At 41.4% G+C, this 19,593-nt stretch overlaps 1 protein-coding gene across 5 annotated transcripts in view; it reads right to left on the reverse strand.

The window, feature by feature from the left end:
• Positions 1–2,510: 2,510 nt before the first annotated feature.
• LOC308108512 (semaphorin-3F-like) overlaps positions 2,511–19,593 on the reverse strand; it is a 62,094-nt gene continuing 45,011 nt past the window's right edge. For 3 of the 5 annotated variants that reach the window (XM_080461502.1, XM_080461499.1, XM_080461500.1), the window contains 10 exons: positions 18,706–18,820; positions 12,992–13,061; positions 12,737–12,881; positions 12,288–12,510; positions 10,938–11,026; positions 10,752–10,793; positions 9,764–9,921; positions 9,355–9,422; positions 9,033–9,166; positions 2,511–5,163 (listed from right to left, as the gene is read on the reverse strand). In XM_080461502.1, coding sequence (XP_080317628.1) covers positions 4,711–5,163; positions 9,033–9,166; positions 9,355–9,422; positions 9,764–9,921; positions 10,752–10,793; positions 10,938–11,026; positions 12,288–12,510; positions 12,737–12,881; positions 12,992–13,061; positions 18,706–18,820 — 1,497 coding nt within the window. In that variant the 3' untranslated portion in view covers positions 2,511–4,710. Of the gene's footprint in view, positions 5,164–9,032; positions 9,167–9,354; positions 9,436–9,761; positions 9,922–10,751; positions 10,794–10,937; positions 11,027–12,287; positions 12,511–12,736; positions 12,882–12,991; positions 13,062–18,705; positions 18,821–19,593 lie in introns of all 5 variants that reach the window. The other 2 variants (XM_080461501.1, XM_080461498.1) reach the window with 1 other exon arrangement.

Consider the following 19,593-nt stretch of genomic DNA (forward strand, 5'->3'; position numbering starts at 1 on the left):
CAAAGGTTGAAAAGTTGCTGTCAAAAACTACAACAAAAAAACAACAAACATAATCTGTCTGTCATTCATGCAAGTGAAAATCCAGATCTTCAGCATCATTGTCTTGTGCAGCTACGTCCTTCATTATTGACCTGTCATGAATTATAAGCCAGTGGAGATTCTCAGAGAGGACCAGAAGCATGAAACCATCATGACTTATTTACACCCCAAGCTGTTATGGCATCCAAAACAAGGAAAACATTTATGCTTCAAGGTGCAATGTGCGGGACCCTTCACATGAAACATAAAATACAATGAGGGGGAAAAAAAAACTAACGACAATCACGAGTGACTTCATAGGACTGTGGGCTATATCAGCTACACCTCCTGTTTTGTTAATATTTTTGTCATTTGTGACATCTGCAGGGCGACTGTCTTTGTCACTGTAGAATTTCAGGCCTAATGAAATATATTCCTCGATGTGAAAGAGAAACCATCTCAAAAACCATCTCTTTTTAACTCCTATTTCTCACCCTAAAGATTCATTGAATATACAAAGATTCGTATATATTACATACCAAATAGTTTTTTCTGCTTGTCCACCGTTCACCTCTTTCATGTAATGAACATAAGATTTGTTTATTGACTTTTTATTTTCTATATTGTCTTCTCATGCTCATCTTGGCGATACCTTCTCACTGCTTCACATCCACCAGTTTTCTCTCTTCGTGGCCTTTTGTTGTGGGAGCATAGAACTCTTGGGCCAATCAGTAATCAAAGGTCAAACCCACCATTAAAGTTTTAATGAGGCGTAGAAGGTTCAGTTGTCTCTCTACCGACACTTCATGGACGTGACAACAAGCATGTTCCCATCAGCTGCCTCCTGCCAGAGTCCATCTTCTGGAACTTCCTTCACCTGAGACATGATGGAAGTATTAGAGTTGACTAATGGCTTAGAAGAGGCACGAACTATTAATTAAAAAAAAAAAAAAACACAATGAAGACATACCAACAATAGGAGCTTTTGTGGAGTCAGACTGGTAAGCTTTTGATTTAGAACTGTAAAATTCCAGAGAGAAGGTGAAAACACATAAAAGTGTCTCATTGTCCCGAAGAAAAACTTTGTTTGCAGTTCACAGTCAGTTTGTGGAGTATATAAGGCATCATTTTGTCTTTAAAGCTGATCTGTTGGTGTATCTGGTCATTTAGACATTTAATAATCTTTTACAAATATTTTGCTGTAGACAAACTTTTTTTTTTTTTTTGTAAACTAACTCAACGCTCAAATGAAATGATGAGTTCATTGAATTGAATTATATTTGAGCATCTGCTACATAGAAGTGAATCACTTGACCATATGTTTACTTTTTTCAGTCGTCTATACTGTGGAATAGTTCTTTCAAATCCTGAGCAATAAAGTCAGAACTTCGTTTTAAACATTTTATTGAGATATTTCACCTCCTCCTAATAGGATGTAAAGCAAATGGGTTTTCCTATCATGAAATGTAAAACAAGCAGAGGTGGCAGCAAGTGCAAAAAAAAAGATTTAACTATATTGAAAAATGAGTATGGTAGGAGTACCGATTTAACTGATTTACTTCAGTCAAAGAGTACTCGTTCCAAAATGAATTTACAAAAGCCACAGTCAGTAAAAGAAGACTTTTTTTTTTTTTTTTAACTGTGACAATGGGGTGGTGGTGGATAAGCATGTATATGGAAAAAATATAGTTTTCAAAACTGTTTGTCGCAATTGATATTTCAGTAGTAAGAGAAGTTTTCTTTTTTTTTTACATTTAGAAAATATTGTAACAGTTTAAAAAAAACAATAACATAAAACAAAGAGTGTAAAAGATAAAACAATTAAATAAAGTAAATAAAAATACCTCAATAATGACCGCATAACGTGGCTGTAAAAATCCTATTTTCTAGTTGGAATCACAGAAAGTAAACTTTTCTACCGTCTCTCTCTCTCTATCATACAGGCTGTAGTTCAGTGTCTGTGTGGAGGTTGGAACACTAATTGAGCCTTTTTTGTGAAATGTAAGGAGTAAAAATTACAGGTATTTAGTCCTAATATGGAGACTAAAGTTAATTAATATTCATGTACAGATATTTGAAAAAGCAACTTAAGCACAGTAACTATCTATTATAACTTCATTACTTCTAACCTCTAAAGAAAGTGCGCGAGCTGTCATGTAGAATAATCCTATGAGGAGTGTTATTCTGCTGTAGGTAAATAGACGGGAAGCTTGCAGTTAAATGCTAAATATCTGTCCTCGTTGAGACATTAGTATTGACTAACAACTCAGGAAGGTGTTTGTACGGCTGTGGATTTTCTCAATCTGCGTTGAACCTTTAAGCACTCCTGTGAATGAGGGAGATAATCCACATCTATCAGGCCTGGAGGTAAAGCAACAAATCTCCTCCCGTGAGCTATCATTAAAGATGTTTAACGCGCCACTGGCTTCAGTACAAAACCAAATGCAGTGTGTGTTTTATATACAAATGTGCATACATATCTCTTTAACAGGTACAACTTTATTCCAAGGATCCAAAGGGTTTGTGGGCAGAACATGGATAATAACATCAATCACAATGAAGGGGGGAGCATTCCATTCTTATAAAATATAGAGCTTTAATTTATTAGTCAACAACAATGGAAAGGGAAGATAGAGTAATTTACACTCATTACAATAACATCACCTCTGTGCATCTTTTTTTTAAATCTTTTTTCTCAGAAAGTCTTGATGCAAAAAATAAAATAAAATACACACACAATAACTAAAGACACATTAAAAAAAAAAATTCAAACAAATTGTACAACCTTTTATTTATTTTTTTTGCTCCTTTTTTGATGTGGATCACTGGTCTCACTTGAATTTGTTAATCAGGAGCTTTGATGGATTCTGGGATCTTGAGGATAGGATATGAGTATTCATGTATGAATTATGGATGCGTCTTTCCAGAAGTGTCAATGTTGGGTCCTACAAGGCCAAAATCTTTATTAATATTACTCAATGTCAAAAATGGCATGTCTTGTCCTGTTTGTAATAACAAGGTGTGAACATAGAAGTTAATGTATTTTCTTTTTCATCCACTTCTTCAATGATGTTTAATATCTTTGTTTTACTCAAACACTGAGGTGAGGTACACGTTTTTGTTGTGAATTATGAATTTATGACGTCTATGAAAATATGTATCATGCTTTGTACAGGGGATATGTGAAATGATGTCATCTTTAAAGCATCCGTTCCCTGTATTTCGCTGTCTCTCCACCCGACTGCACTGTACACCCACAGAGATGAAAAACAGAAACACACACACGCACACGCACACACACACACACACACAGGCACACACACACGCACGCACGCGCGCACGCACGCACGCACACACTCACACTCACACACACACACACACACACACACTCAGTATCTTATCAGAATTACAGTACAAATACAGATTCATGCACACAATGAAAGCCAGCTTCCCGATATTTTGGTTAGTGTCACAACATTATTACAATGCTCAGTTGTGTATATGGGCAATTATTATTTTTTTTTTCAAACTTTATTTTTTTTTTCCACATACGAATGTCAAGGAGGAAATAAGAAAAGATGTCTTGTGTGCCCAGGACTGCTGAACAATTGCTTCCCGATCTCGGGCAGTGCTTCTATCGTAAACTGCATTTGTGTTTTCTTAGGTCACCTCTACCTCGCCCAAGTGTGCTTGTTTCGTTTGGCCCCAGCCAGTGTCCCTTGAATGGAAAACAATAATGCCCTTTTGTGCAAATTCCTGACCCCCGCTATGCCATAGCAAGTCAAATGATGTTTGCTATTGACAATTCCTGATAATTTTTATACTCAGTGACCCAATTTGTGCTTTGTTTATGTGTCACAGTTTTTTTTTTTTTCTTTTTGCAGTCGGTCCTTCAAAAAGGAATCAGAATGAGAAAAGCAGAAGACGAGCACTATTTTGTCCCCCAAAGAAGCCTAATTGCAGCAGTGAGATTTTTGAGCAGTTTTTCTATGAGTCCCAATCAGGACCATGTGTCTATGGTCCCCTCGCAATACAAAGTCTTTGCATGAAGCCACGATGAGCTTGCATCTCCAGCGGTCCTTGGAGTGTCCAGAAATCAGAGTCTGGGCATAAAGTCGAAAAAAACCAACATAATAAAAAAACTAAATAAAGTTTCAGAGATCCCGTCACCTCTTATGAACAGCTCGTATCCCCCTTAGAGAGCCTCTCAGCTCGGTCTGAACAGCTTACATGTCTGATAACGCGTCCAAACAGTCACCAAGGTCATAGTATTGTTCAGATGAGTTTTGCAGTGACAGTAACAGCAACAATAAAATTAACATCAATAATAACAATATTCGCCCCAAAGGTACCTATACACAAAGAGCATGTCTGTTTTTTTCTATAGGTACAAAGAAATCCACAGAATGGTACTATATACAACCTACAATAAATACTGCGTATCATATATCTTACGGTTCGACTGGATGTATGTGGGATTTTGTTTGGAAGCCTCTTTTTTTTCCCAGTTTGTATTTTTGAATTTTTTTATCCGGGTTGTGGATTTTTTTTATTTATTTTTTTTTCACGTTGCTACTCTCATCGAGTCTCTCCTCGTCTTCACAGGAGTTGGGGTTCGGGTGGGGGGGATGGGGGCGGGGCGGCAAGGGTGGGCCGTGTTGAGCGCACTTCAGACAGAAACCGCAGCACTCCTCATGTCTCTACTCCCTCCTGCTCCTCTCCCTCCTCTCCGCCACCGTGATGCCGACGGTTGCGGGGCTTCTTCTGCTCCTTGAGCTCCTTCAGGTCTTTGGCCTTAAGGGTACCCAGGAGCGGGTCTCCATACTGCCAGTAGTCCTGGCAGTACTGATTGATCAGGCTCATCTCTGGCTGACTCAGGATAGTCAGCAGGTCCTTGTACTGGCCTGCACTGGGGGTCCACTGGGTGCTGCTGGAGTGGAGGGAGGATGGCACCAGCCCTGCGGCGCCCTCCACCAGCGCGTTGTTGACGGCCCGGCCCGACAGCACCACCAGCTGCAGCTTCACCAGCGTGTGTTTGAAGTTCTTCTCTGTGGCGGTGCACTGGTACATACCGGTGTCGGAGGGCTGCAGGGACCTCAGCAGGAGGCCTTGCTCCGTCTTCAGAATCCGACCATCAGAGCGCATCTTCAAAAGACAGAAAATCAGCTGATGAGCAACATGAGAGTTACAGTGTAATGCAAAGTGAATAACCTGCAGTGTTGCTAACGTGGAAAATTCATAGTGGGAGAATTTCCTTTCTTGTCTCGTGCCTTCTCTTGGGATTTTTTCTATCTATGGAGAAAGGAAAGAAAGCATCCTCCCCTCACGGTGATTAAAGCAACTTCACCAACATCCATCCATCCATGAAACCAATAGACGATATAAACATATATCTAATTTAAGGCATATACTAAGTATAGTGACTTCAAAAGAGTCTGAATGAAAAAAAAACTAAAAACAATAATCTTAGTGATTGATGTTTGTAATCACTAATGATCTCAGTTTCATTGTCCTGGATCTATACACAGTTTTTCACAAACTAAACACTTTACTTCCACCTAAAAACTACTGCTAGGTGGCCTAGTGAATGAAACCTTATCGTCATCTTAATGATCATATTAGAGCAGTACGAGCGGCATAGGGCGGGGCATGGCTTGGTTCGTCCAAACGTTGTAGGTTCGATTCCCATATCCATCTGTCCATGTGCCAAACCCCAAATTGCTCCCAATGGAGTGGCCGCAGCCTCCAGTGGTGTGTGAATGTGTGTGTGAATGTAATTAACAATGTAAAGCGCTTTGGGACTACTCACATATTTGAAAAGCGCTATATAAGAGAAGTCTATAGAAAAAAGATTACAGAGAAAGAAAAGTCAGGCTCTCCTGTAAGATAAATTACCACAGCACATGCTTATTCAGCAAAGTTTGTGCTAAAAAAGCTTCTGCTCTTTCCAGCCCACAAATGGTAATGAGACTGGTATCGCACATCTTTACCACTTTCAATGTGTTAAAGTGCTTTACATGAGCCGCTACATTCACCCATTTGCACAGATTCACACACACCAATTGGGACAGTTGCCGTGCAAGGTGCTCACACACCACTGGGAGCCAGGCAGAGTTGGGTGTCTTGTCCAAGGACACTTTGACACACGAACAGGCTGAAGGTGGATATTGAATCACCTGTTTTACCAACTGAACCAAGGTCATCCACAAATAACACACTGGTCAGAAGGGACTTCAGGTGGAAAAAAAAAAGGGGAGGGGGTTGGTGTTAACACTTGTCCGAAAAGCAATTTTGGTCATTTTGCACCTTTCAAATGATCATCAACTTGTCAGAGTTGCAGTGAAGTGGCAAGTGTGCGATGCATGGGGAAAATCTCAAAGCGCACATTCATGCTTATCTCACACTTCTTTTTGAAGTGGTACTAAAAGCTTTAGTTTTTCCCACTATTCACTCAAGTCGGCTGCCTTTCATCTGTGTCTCTTGTTGGTGGTACAGTATCTTCCCAGTAGAAATGAAAATACAAAATAAGATCTTGTTTGTATTATCATCCTCAAAGACAGAAGCTATTAAGACCAGGTCCTATTCAAAATACAAAACGCTCTTTTTTCCTCCCACTAAGCTGATAATCATCTTGTGTGACAAAATAAGCTGAGAGAGAGAGAGAAAAAAAGCCTGGCAAGTTTACAAATGCACCTAAACCCCCCAAAATATGACTCTCAACTTTAATCTGCTTTCACAGCTGTGTTACCTTGAGGCAGCTCTACAAAGTCACTATGAGTTGTCACAAATTATTGAAATGCACAATCTTATGTCATAGATGAGGAGCTGGAAAAATGGAGCATGTCACATTAATATGTCACAAAATCTCAAAGCTGATCCAGCAAATAGATTTGGAATATAGATAACCTCAGCCTCGGGTGGTGAGGCCTGAAGATTCTGCAACACTGAAAATAAATCGTAGGCTTGGGTGATAACAGAGGAGGATTCACCAACTTCAAAAGCAGAAATGGTGGTCTGTTTCATAAAGAACAAGTCTGTTCCAGATGATCTCATCTTTAAAACACCATCGCTGGACGTCATCCCCTTTTCCCTCCCCAACTTGTTATGCTACTTTCCAGTTGGCTCAGGGTTCATATTCCCAGACTTGCAGAGCAAAAGGCTTTCGGTCATCATCTCAATGGTAAACTTGAGACATCTCCTGGGACTCTTAAGTGTTGTTTTTGAGAAGAAACAGTATTTTAGTGCTGTTTTCTTCAGTATCTAGTAAAGAGTATGAAGTATGTATGAAGTTACGCTGTTAAATGAAATGTTTTTATCAATACACAAAAAGAATCATGACAAGATACTGTTGGCTTGTAATGTGATTTGTGGCATGCTACAAAGTGGATTTTACGAGGAAGTGAGCTGTGGGGGGGGGGGGGGGTTATAAAAATCTAAGGCAAATGGAAAGCCACCCCGGTTTGTCTCCGAATGATTCCTTTATTCCTCCATATTTGTAAGAATTGTTTTTTCAGGGAAAGGTAAGTTATCTTCAAATAAAGAGTTGATTTATTTCAAAATAGGTGAAGAAAAGCTTATTACAGGAAGCCAATATCGTCTTGGGCAGGAGTATGTTTCAAAAGCATTTGATTTTCGGAAACATTATGTGACGTCTTCTGGATTTATTTAGATTTTTCCTCTCAGCATCGCAGTATGACAGTGTGTGGCTGATCTTCCAAATTGGGCCCAAAACAACTCGGCTTGCACAAGCCATGTGCAGGATTTGCATTTGCATGGGTGACAGGAAGTCCCCTTTAATCAAATAAGCTTGGTAAACTCCCACAAGGTCTGATTGGAAAATACATCTCACAAAATTGATACTTGACTACTTTTAAAATGTTGTCTGTGGGTATCTAAGCAGATCTGCTTTCTTTTATGTACAGTTAATTCAGATATCTTCATGTAAAACTCATCAGATTAACTTTAGTAAAAGCCACTCACTGAGCGACTGACAAAAGTCTGTGGAGAATTATCTTGAATGTGTGTGCTGAATGAACATTCAATCCAAAAGTAATCAGCAGCCACGCATTTCTGTCATTTCTCCTCTTTCCACCCATCCACAGCCAGAAATCTGATTAAGTGATGATGTCTTTTTTAGCCCAGAATAATAAGCTGCGAGCAGCAGGGAAGCCGGCTCTGCCTTTGGGATTAGAGACCATCCAAGAGAATAGTCAATAAAAGAGAAGCAGCAACATTACATACCTTCACAATAAAACTTTAACTAGTGCCTTGGAGTTATACTGTACATCATGAGGAGAGGGCTGTTTTTTTTGGGGTTTTTTTTTCACAGCTCCCTTTTATGTGCCTTTCCTTTGGCTCTGAGGACAGTCGGAGGTCTTTGTGAGAAATCAGGCATCATTCAATCAAAGCTTGAATCATTTAATCAAGTTAATAGACCTTCAGACAGAAATTACATGGAAGTTATTTTTCTAAAGTGTCACAGCGTGTGCAAACCTCTATCTCCACCACAACAAAGTAAGAGGATGAAAAGAAATATCGCGGAGGATACATCCAAAAGAAATTACTCGTGTTCGCCTGTAGATACACTGGTTTGTTACGAGCTCACGACGGGGAAATTAAATTTCACGCTGTAGTTTAGAAAGTTTATGTCATATTTTCGAATGAATTACTGGAAGGTCTAAGTCTGGATTTGAAGAAGGTTTTCGGTTTTTTTTTCTTTACAGTTGATCTGTAAGAATTGATCGTTTGTGTAGCAGTGATTCTCAGCAGGTAAAGTACAATAACTTTCCTGTCACATTTGTGAGGAATTTGCATTTGTGGGATAAACACAAGAGATGTGTGTTGCACTTATAGTAGAGTTAACGTTCAGTAACAATCTCTGTCTGTGGGACTGATGCTGGGGCTCTATACGAATAAAATGGAAATAAAATACAATTATGAGGCATTTTTCCTGAGGTACAACTTAGATCAATCTTATACGAGCTGGGTTTTTGCAGACATGCTGCGTGGCTCACCTCTTTCCTGCGGTCACTGTTATCTCTCTGCAGATGCCATTTGATCACTGCATGAGGAGAGCGGGCCTGACACTCCAGGAAGGTACTGCTGCCCTCCACCCCATACTGCACCATCTCCAGGGTGTTTTTATTGGCTGTCGGGCAGCAACGGAGAAAGAGAGAGCACTTATTAAAGATCAACTTCTCAGAAGCAAAATCTCAGTCATGGCAAATCAAACTTCTTTGCGCAATACAGCTTCCATGAATAGAGTCATTACATCTCATAAAAATGAAGCACGTCAACGTTTTGAATTCAATGACTGACGCTCATTATGCATCTCACCATTAGAGTTGAAGCCTCTGCACTGACGGATGGGGTTCCCGTACTTGACGTCCTGCCTCCGGCTACGTCTAAAGGGGTCAGACCAGTATTGCCGAATAAGGAGAGAAAAAAATATATAAAGCAACCGCAAGCCATTCAAAGCCATTCAACTGTACATAGAGGCATTAGTAGTAAATCAGTAAATCTCGCCACAAACCACGTCATGTTATAATGTCAGTGCAATTACTTCCTCGTTTTTAAGTAATTTATTAGTTTTATTCACATACCCAAACACTGTTTAAGACAACAGATAAATGCCACAAAAGCCGCCCAGGCAGCTTGAGCTGAGCTTTGTCTGATGCACCGCTTCAGGCAGTGGGTTAGTTCTGAAGTTAGCAGAGCTCATGCCAACACTGCTGCTGGTGCTCACCTCTTCTGCGAAGCAGAGTAACGTGAGCAGGACTTCCCGTCCCAGGCGCAGTAGGGATCCCTGGCCAGGCAGCAGTCAGCACAGGCCTCGCCGTACACGTCACACCGGTGAAGAGCCAACTGGGTCAGGCCGACCACAGAGGACACGTAAAGTTGTTGCTGTTGTGGGAAAAGAAGACGGAAAAAATAAGAGTTGAAAACGTTTTTTTTTTCTTTCTTTTTTTCATAAACATCTCATTCAAGGAGAACTCAGAACACAGTTTGACAAAACCTCTTCAGGTCAGTTGAAATGATTTAGATCCAAAGCTTGTTACCATCCAAACCCGGAGATCCGATTTAAATACGCTGATGTGATCGTTTTCTATCCTACAATATTGAAATTGGCCACTCAAGAGTTCTGAGTGGATTTACCACACAAACTTGGCAAAATAGTTCTCAAAGTGCTTTACATGAAACTTTTAATGTTCACCAGTGATTCAATTTCACATGTGGATAACAAATAGCTTTTCAGATGACTCATGACTAGTTTTTCCTTTGGTCCTGAACCAGGCGGATGTGATGAGAAACATATAAAACATCTGACTCCAACACTCAAGCATCAGCACACTCGTTTCAGGACAGTATCAAGCTCATCTTGAAGAGGCTGCCATCATAACGTTATGATCAGCTGCTCAAAATTCATCAATCTGGCAGGCTGTGTGTAATCCAAACTCTGCCTGCGCCATGATGTCATGACATCTGAAGGAGTCCAAGTATTTTAATCACTTTGAAGGAAAACACTCAAGTTTTAATGACTTTTCCACATTTTCTTATTCATTGTCTACCAGATTTATTGCTGCTCTATAAATTATCAGGCAGGAAGTAACAGGGAAGTATAGCTGTAGGCATGGAGCGTGTGACCTTTCCAAACTGGCTTGCTAATTTCTTATGAGGGCTGCGTTTTTTTTGTCTTCATGCGAGGAAAGGTTAAAACAATCTGGCAGACCTACCCTTTTGGATGAGATCTTCATTGTTGTTATGGGAGTAGGGACCTTGGGGAAAGAAACAATTGGAAGCACCATGTCAGATCAATACAGCAAATCAAACTTTGACACATACACAATCCAAACAAAGAAAGGAGGAGGACAAATAATAAATTTGAAGCAAAAGGGGGCATGAAAGTAATAAATGCAGACCTTGAAAACCTCCACCTCCTCCAGCACCAGCTCCTCAGTCTGGAGGTCATCTCGAGGCAGCACAATGACTTTCTGAACTGTCCCCTTGTCTGTGGACCGAAAAACACACGCACACGCACACGCACGCACGCACGCACGCACGCACGCACGCACGCACGCACGCACACACGTACACACACACACACACACACACACACACACACACACACACACACACACACACACACACACACACACACACACACACACACACACACACACACACACACCTGTCAGCAACACACCTGCAACCTCACACCCTCCTGCCTGTCAGCAGCCCCTTGGATTCCCATTTTATTCTTTCAGCAAGCTCAAACAAGGGGTAATCCTCACATCAACAGGTTGCACTGTACTTCTCCGCTACATCACAGCGTCCTTTTCAGTTTGCCATTTGCTCAATGACGTAAAGCTCCATTCCACTCGCCGTATTCGCAGCCGTGACAAAACTTTTCTGTCATTTTCACCTTGACCTATTCATTTGGATGCCATTAGGCATTCCTCAACCTATCTCCGTCATGAGCAATGTCTCTAAAAGAGCTCCGGTGAGTGGGGTAGCTGAGATTTATTATGACTTTTGCATTTAGTTTCAATGCGGGACTGAATAGTTGGCTCTGACAGCAGCTGAATGGACACGCATTCCTCCACAGTGGCCGCCATTGCACACAAGCCTAACAGACTCCTCCCCGTAATGCACAGTTGAACAAAGAAGCCAGTTAAGTGGCATCATATGCAACATGTAAGGGCAGCATACTGTGCGGTGGCTGCTGTCACACAGAGGCCTTATTAAAGCCTGCAGACACGCAGGAAAATAGATAATCTCTCTCACACCAGTGGGCAAGATTAAGGTGATGGATATGCTAACTATAACCTCCTTCCTCCTCTTGTGTTCTTCCCCTCTCCCCCCTGCTGCTGATCCACCCCTGCCCTGCAGGTACAAATCTCCTGTTGTTTACTTCATGCGAGCAGAGTGAGGCAGAAACCCTTTGATTGGTTAAATTTCCACTCTGACACAAAAGGCAAGAATTCTTTTCTCCTAATGATAAATGATTACAGGGGGAGACAAGCCCTACACTTACATAGGATTTATTTCCATGGGGGGGGGTTCTGCCCCTCATTACTCAACTTCCCACTGACTCTGTCTTTCACTGATCCGACTCTCATCAAAGAGTTCATGGGTTCAGTGTGACTTCATGTTTACATGCAGATCACTCACAACCAACGGTTAAAAGGTTTAATAATGTCCAAGACCAAAGCATTTACGATTCCTGTGTACATCCTGTATAAAAGTTCAAATATTTTATATTGACCTACCGGTTCCTAAGAAGAGCACTTCATAGTTTCCATCAGCAGCTGTCACCTGGTCCACAGTGACGGTAGTGAACTCGTAGTCCACGTTGGTGCGGACCACCAGGGGGCGCTTGTGCACTGGGTACACGGCATTGTGCATGGCAGGGTGATTCCTCATGAAGTTAATCACTTCATCTGGGTAGTCTTTTGTGGACTTCATGTTGGGAGTGAATGTGCCTCCGGGGCACTAGAAGACAGACATTAACCAACTCTGAATTTATGCCAAAAGTAGCAAAAATTGAACAAAAAAAAAAGAAGTACAGGGGCTGTCTTGTAGTAATATTTATATTTCAGTGATATGCTGATGTCTGCATTCAGGTGGGTTCTACTTGAGGTTAGAAAAAAAAGTTAGTGTTATGCCAGTTTTCTGCGGGGGTCGTGTGTGTGCCGGGTCAGCACAGCGTGAGGCTCACCGTGCCGGGTCGAGGGTAGGGGATCTTTCCAGTGTAGGCCACCCACTGGTAATTGGGACCCTCCTTGTGAGCGAAAGGCCCATTGAAGACCATGCGGATGTCGGCCATGGAGTACACGCAAACCGCTGAGCCTTTGAACACAGACCTGTGGAGTACAAGTTAAAGGAGCAGAAAGGGATAAAAAATAAAAGGGTGAATTTCACCCCTAAATCAACAGTAATAGAGCACATTCAGTATTTGTAATGGTGCACTGACCCAGAAACAGAGAAGACTCCATATATCACAGGATTTTTTATATCCTGTGTTGGCTGTATGTAAACATCTCCTGCAAGAGAAATGAGAGAAAGTCAGTTCAGTAGAAGGAAAAAAAGTGAAAGAAACACCACATTTCCCAGGACAAACACTCCCCTTTTTTTTATAACCAATATTTACACAGATTTCACTGAAAAGGGGCTGAATCGGTCGATGCACAAAAAATGGAAACCGTCTAAGTTGTAGGAGTCACATAATGCTCACAGCAGGATCGGGATATTGAACATTGCATTACCTCATGGCTCATTGGGTCTCGCACAGTCCCCAAAAATCCAAAATGAATAAAGATTTCATTGTTATACTGACAATTGTTTGTCATTGGGTGAGTAAAGCTGCCTCACTTTGTCATCCACTACATTATAGGCAACATAACAGACATTCATTAGATTACGTAGACCTGTATAGAGGTCTAATAAGAGTATATAGGGTATATAGTACAGTGCAGAACTTCATAAGCTGTTTCCGCCTTCTGCTATAGTGACAGTTACTACTAAAGCACTATTTTCCCTTTAACGCCACTTCTAAATACCGCCATACTGTTAATGTATGAGCTGTGGAAATGTTTGTTTTGAGTGCCAAAACGTGAATGAAATGACTCTTTTTTTTTTTCACAATCAGTAGAATATGATCCATTTCGAAAATATGCATTGTCAGCATGCAGCAGCTTTCGCTCAGACTTTCCCATGTTCAGATAATCTGAGTGAAGAAATCATCATGTCAAGGCTTTCTTTAAAAAGCTTCTGTCTCTTTACATTGTGATTGACTTTAGTAATTAGCTTAATCATTTAACTCTTCCTCTGTATATTCACTTCTTTGGCCACAGTGTGATTGTAATGTGTTTTGTTTTATTCAACGTCTCTGTTAGCATAGTCGCAGCTGTCAGTTTAACCTCTCCTGTCACAGACAGGACTTTTATTTTGGGGCCCTCTTGATATGGAGAGGACACTTCTCAAGGGGTTTATCGTTGTAAATAAACTTTTAAAAACTAAAAAACTTTGCGGAGTGTAAAATACAGGGAGCGATAACCTTCTTCAGCCTGTCTGGCAAAGATTCCACACTCCAGTTTCAACAGCAAAGAATGGTTAAAATCATGATGGCCTTATTGAGCAGCACAGACACCACGAGAAAGTATGAAGCAAGTTGGTTGCTTCGAATTTAAGTTAGAAAGTAAACAAGTGTGCTTCAAAAAAAATCAAGATTGGACCCATTACTAACACCTACACACCAACTAGTGAATATATTCAAATATTCTGTCAAACTATTGAACGGGCAGAAACAGATTGAGAAATGCAAAAGAATCCCTCACCTGTGAATCGTAAACAAATCAACCCGAGCACACAAAGCCAGGCATTAAAAAGAAGTCGAGCAGCAAAAGCTCACAGTCTGGTTTTCTGCTGTCTAGACTGGAGCAGCATGACAGCTAAACCACCTGAGATTTCTCCCAAAATTCAAACATGATGTGCAGGGATTCTCCTCTTCCTTTGTCTATAGCTCATGTCTTCCACTTCGAGGGAGAAGAAATATCTCCTCTGTCCCAAAGGAGAACTGCATCATGCACTCTTAAGCCAATTTTGGAAGTCTTTAAATCACAGGCCCTCACATTAGTTGTCCTGCAGGCCTGTGACATCGGACATGGTCTGATTTAGATTATGCTCATGTTGTTACCGAGTAAGGGTCCGCAGGAACAAATAAAGAGGAGCTAAGCATATGACAGGTGATCTGTCTTTGCAGTGTTCAGTACCTGACCTAAATACTAGTCCCCCGAGGCTTGTTCAGTGCCTACAATAGGACGAGGGCCTTCGGCATTGAACAGAGAATGTGCTCCCAACCTAGTTGTGCACAGAGAAGACCAAGAGTAAAGACACTGTGACACAGTACAAAAGTGAGAAAAGCAGGGAGCAAAGCTAAAAATCGTATTATTATTGCTTGCATAGTGTGGAAACAAAAGGCAAGGGGAAAGGGAGTACGTATGCCAATCTAGATTTATGTGCTTAGAGCATGCATGAGAAATTGGCTGTCAAGCAGCTATGCAGATAGAATGATACATGGATGGTGTGAGCATCATCTGTGTGTCTGAACTGCTGTGCCTTGCTCCCTCTCCACATTAGAGCAGGCTGCACAGTCCAGCCTTCCTCTGGGGGCCGTCTGCAGCCACCAGCTCATCCCTGAAGAAGAAGATACTGCTTCAAAAACAGCAGGCACATTGTCCTCAGTCTTTAGCAGTAACCAGATTTAAACTCATTCACTCTCACACACGCAAAACCGTGATATCGACAGCTGCCTCACCCGAGGCAGCGAAGCAATTCTGGGTTACCATGAGCTGTCATGGATGTCACACGCGACCTGATCCTTGTCGTGACACACAGCTGCTGTACAATACAAATGATAGATTTGCATGCACGAAAACAAAACTGTGCATGTTTATGAGGCCGACATTGAAAATAACAAATCCACTGATTGAAAACGGTTCAAAGCTTCAAACATAACCTATGTGATTTGTGATAAAAGTCATCCTGACAGGGCAGTGATGACTTTGCTCCAGGGGATACCAGGCGGAGAGGAACCAGATTCCACAGCTGTCTAGATTTTCACAACACTGCAATCCCAGCTACTAAACATCTGATTTCCGATAAAAAGATTGAATTTTATGCTTGATCAGTTTTTTGGATTTTGGATGCTTATTTGTTCCTCTTATTATTTCTCCCCATTCTATGTTTGATTCTATACACATTATCTAACCAATTATCAAACATCTATGACTTACTAACCTACATGTCAAATGTCGGAGCATTTTGACACTGCACAACATAATTGATTTAACTACAAACCGACAGGTAAAGCCCAAAAAAATTACAAATAAAAATACATTGAATAACAATAATAATGATTATAATAATGGCAATATAATATCATACAATTCAACTATAAAAACTCTTCCAATCTCAGGTGTGCATCAATGTTTTTGCAACAAGAGGCTGGTCTAGACGTTTCAGAAAACGTCTCGGTAATGACTTGTGTATTCATTTTTATTGACTTATCCAGAACAAGGGAAAAGTTCAGGAGTCTTCTCAACTGAAGTGTAGCTGTGAAAGCATGCCCTGGCTTGAAACAGTCTTCAATTGAACGGTGTAAAATGTCTGCAGCACCTCCTCACTGCCTCATTGCAGCATTATGCCACGAGAACAGAAGAGAAGGCTGCTGCCACTCTCAAACCGCTGCAGTAAATCTCATGTAAAGTTTTGTTAAAAACATCTTTCTCAAATGTGGAGGGTGGCTACTTTTATTCTTCACCCGTGCCCTGTAATTATTAGATAGTTTAATCCAGAAAACAGTAGTTGTTATATTAGCTTCGATTTAATTGAGAATAAAAGATTTGCTCACTTTTACACATCTGTGTCCCACTGGCTGGTAGCCTGATAATCTAGTCGTGTTTTAGCAACGTTTGAACTTCAACAAATGCAACCTGCAAAGTATAATTGATCATTTTACCATTGTACAAAAGTCGAAAATCACTACTGTAATTGCAGCCCTTTTACGTGCTTGTTGGCAGATTTTCTTACCAGAATTTCTCCCAGCTTCGCTTTGTATTTATGCTAAGCTGAGGTAACTGGCTGCTGGCTGTATTTATGTTTGACAGACAGACGTGCTGCATCAAAGCTCTTGTCTAACTTTCAGCAAAACTTCAAGTCTATCCCAGGTGACCTGAACTCAACATGAGGCGGTTAAAAACTTATTTGTCCTCGTGAAAACCTGAATTCTCCACTTTCCTCTGTAAAGACACACCGGCAAGAGAGTTTAGTAAACATTCAAACTGGACAATAAATGTGAGTCCATTAGCATGAAACTCAATCAAATCCAATTTACCGTCTCTTCTAAGAGCCCTGGCAGGGCTGACTGCTGAGCACACTGTAGTCTTTCCTTGTCTCCACCGGGCATGTCTCCCCCTGTCCTGTCCTTGTGCACTCACCAGAATGTTCCACTACAACATTTACAGGATTTTTCAAGCAATCGTCTCAAAAATATCATCAGCGCCAAAAACTGACAACCTCCTCAACCCTCTCACACAAGCGCTCTCTGCACCGCACGCTGTGTCTGTGTCAACACTGACCTAACCAGCGAAGACAGAGCCCTCATTTGTAAAGGCAGAGCAAGCCTCGTTCCCACTCAGAACAGCTTTCTCATCGCTGGTGTGAAGTGGCTGTACACACCAAAAGGCCACAGGGTTTAGAGGAGAGTGTCCATTTTACAATTGTTCTAAGATGGCCGAAATAAATGTCCACCTGCAAAAACAAAGGTGTGCTTCAAGAACTGCAAGTCTGCATGTGAGAAAGGAAAATAATGAAACCAAATAAATTGTTGTGACGCAGCGCTTTTTTTTAAATTGTTTAGAGCAGGAGCAGCAGTCACCTCGCACATCGGTCCACTATCACCATTTTGGCTCTATTTTAAACTAGTGGAGACAGAGAGAGAAAGTTTCCCCCAGAGAGCCTAATAATCCCACAGTCACAGGCATTCCTGCTTGGTGATCTGATATGCCCACAATGGGCTGGCCTACGCGCACGCACGCACGAATCAGATACTTTTGTTTAGGACATCTTGAAAGAAAATTAGGACTACAGTGGTGGGATTGTGTGTCATTAACGTTACTGTATAGTGTATGGGCCATAGGAGGGGGTGGGCTGCCATATGGGTCAGTGACAGCGCTGGAGTGTGTGTGTGTGTGTGTGTGTGTGTTTGGCATATGCTGCCGTAGGAAGAAACCCTGCAGTAGACTGCACTGGACTTGATATTTCAGATGTTATCATACATGACAGAAACCTGAAAACAAATATGGCTAAAATATATCCAGGTATGGAATTTTTTTTCTTCCGTTGTCATTCGATAGCCACTGTCAAAATAATTGACTGCATAAAGACGAGATGTGATGTCCGTCAAACCACAAGGCGTAACAAAAGCTCTTGTCTGGGGGTGTTTCGGTAATACTAATACTATTCGGAAACAGCTGGATTTTTATGTAAAACACATTTGGTTTTACAACTCCTTGTCACTAATTGGCACTTTTACATTTTAAAATTCCCATACTGGCAAAAAGAAGTTTTCTTTTCTACTTAATTACATAAAAGTATAGCTGCTATAGAAATATAGTGACAATAAAAACACAAAGCCTCCATGGGCATTATACTCATTTTAGCCATTAAAACTATAGCAGAATACATGTGCAAAACGTAAAATATACAACAGGTATTGACGCCCTGGAGCTAAACTGTGCATTGCCTGATGTATTAGGTGATGGACAACTAATGCTTTGGTAAATATCTAAAAAATCATCTGAATCTGTTGTTTACTTTAGTCAAACAAACAAGTTTTTACATTTCTAAACTGAATAATTTCTATATTGACAGAGCCAACAATCTGCAGACTAATTAATAATAATCATAGTGGGCCATTTCAGTTCAAGATGTGTAGGATGTAAAAAAGCCAGCAATGTACCACCTACAGAAAAGGCATCTCTGTGCTGGCAGCATGTTTGATTGACAAGGAAGTCTATACAACACCACCCCGCCCCCACCAAGTAACCTACACATTATCATATCAACAGAAGAGGAAGCAACCTCAGCATGGATCTCAGGATGTAGGTGTAAAGACTTTGTACTCACGGAGTTCGTCAAAGTGTGTCTCCATGCCGTCGGCCCCGGGCACCGAGCAGATGAGCCTGGCCTTCAGGAAGGTGCTCCACTTGTTGACCAGACAGCAGTGACCTCCATCATCGTTCTGTTTATTGAAGAGGAGGGTGATTAGATTAAGAAAACAGTTTCTCAATAAATTGCATCCTTCCCCTTAAAAACAAACCCAGGTGGATCCATTCGCCCACGCACACACGCACGCACGCACTCGCGCACACACACACACACACACACACACACACACACACACACACACACACACACACACACACACACACACACACACACACACACACACACACACACACACACACACACACACACACACACACACACACACACACACACACACACACACACACACACACACTATATATATATATATCTTCATTCCCAAAGCCAGGAAGCCAAAAGGAGGGGGCAGGGATGGGGTTGGTAAACACAGTTTCCTCCTATCTCGGCTCTTCCATCTGTGGTGGAGTGAGGCCAGAATTCATCCCAGTAAGGAAGGGCTGGAACCAGTGTGTGCTTTAGAGCCCTTTCCCGTTAACAGCATCTTTCCACAAAGATAAGAAATTACTTGTGTGACTTTGGTATTTCCTTTCAAACGATGGACGTAGATGAGACGCTGTTTTGCGACGTCAAACCGTTTTCATCATTTCCAGTATAATAACAGCGAATGTATTTCTGGTGATGTCCAGGGTGAAGAGAATGGCAGTAAGAGTATCCAGATGTGTTACGGAGTCAGAATGGTTGTGGTAAAGCCCACTGAGAGGATGAGTGTTTGTGTGCCGGGTCAGCGCCTGACCCCTCCCCTCCACACCCCACTCCATACCCCCTCAGATAAATACAACCCCAACA

Source organism: Lipophrys pholis, assembly GCF_963383615.2.
Source record: "Lipophrys pholis genome assembly, chromosome: 4".
NCBI classification, from domain to species: domain Eukaryota; kingdom Metazoa; phylum Chordata; class Actinopteri; order Blenniiformes; family Blenniidae; genus Lipophrys; species Lipophrys pholis.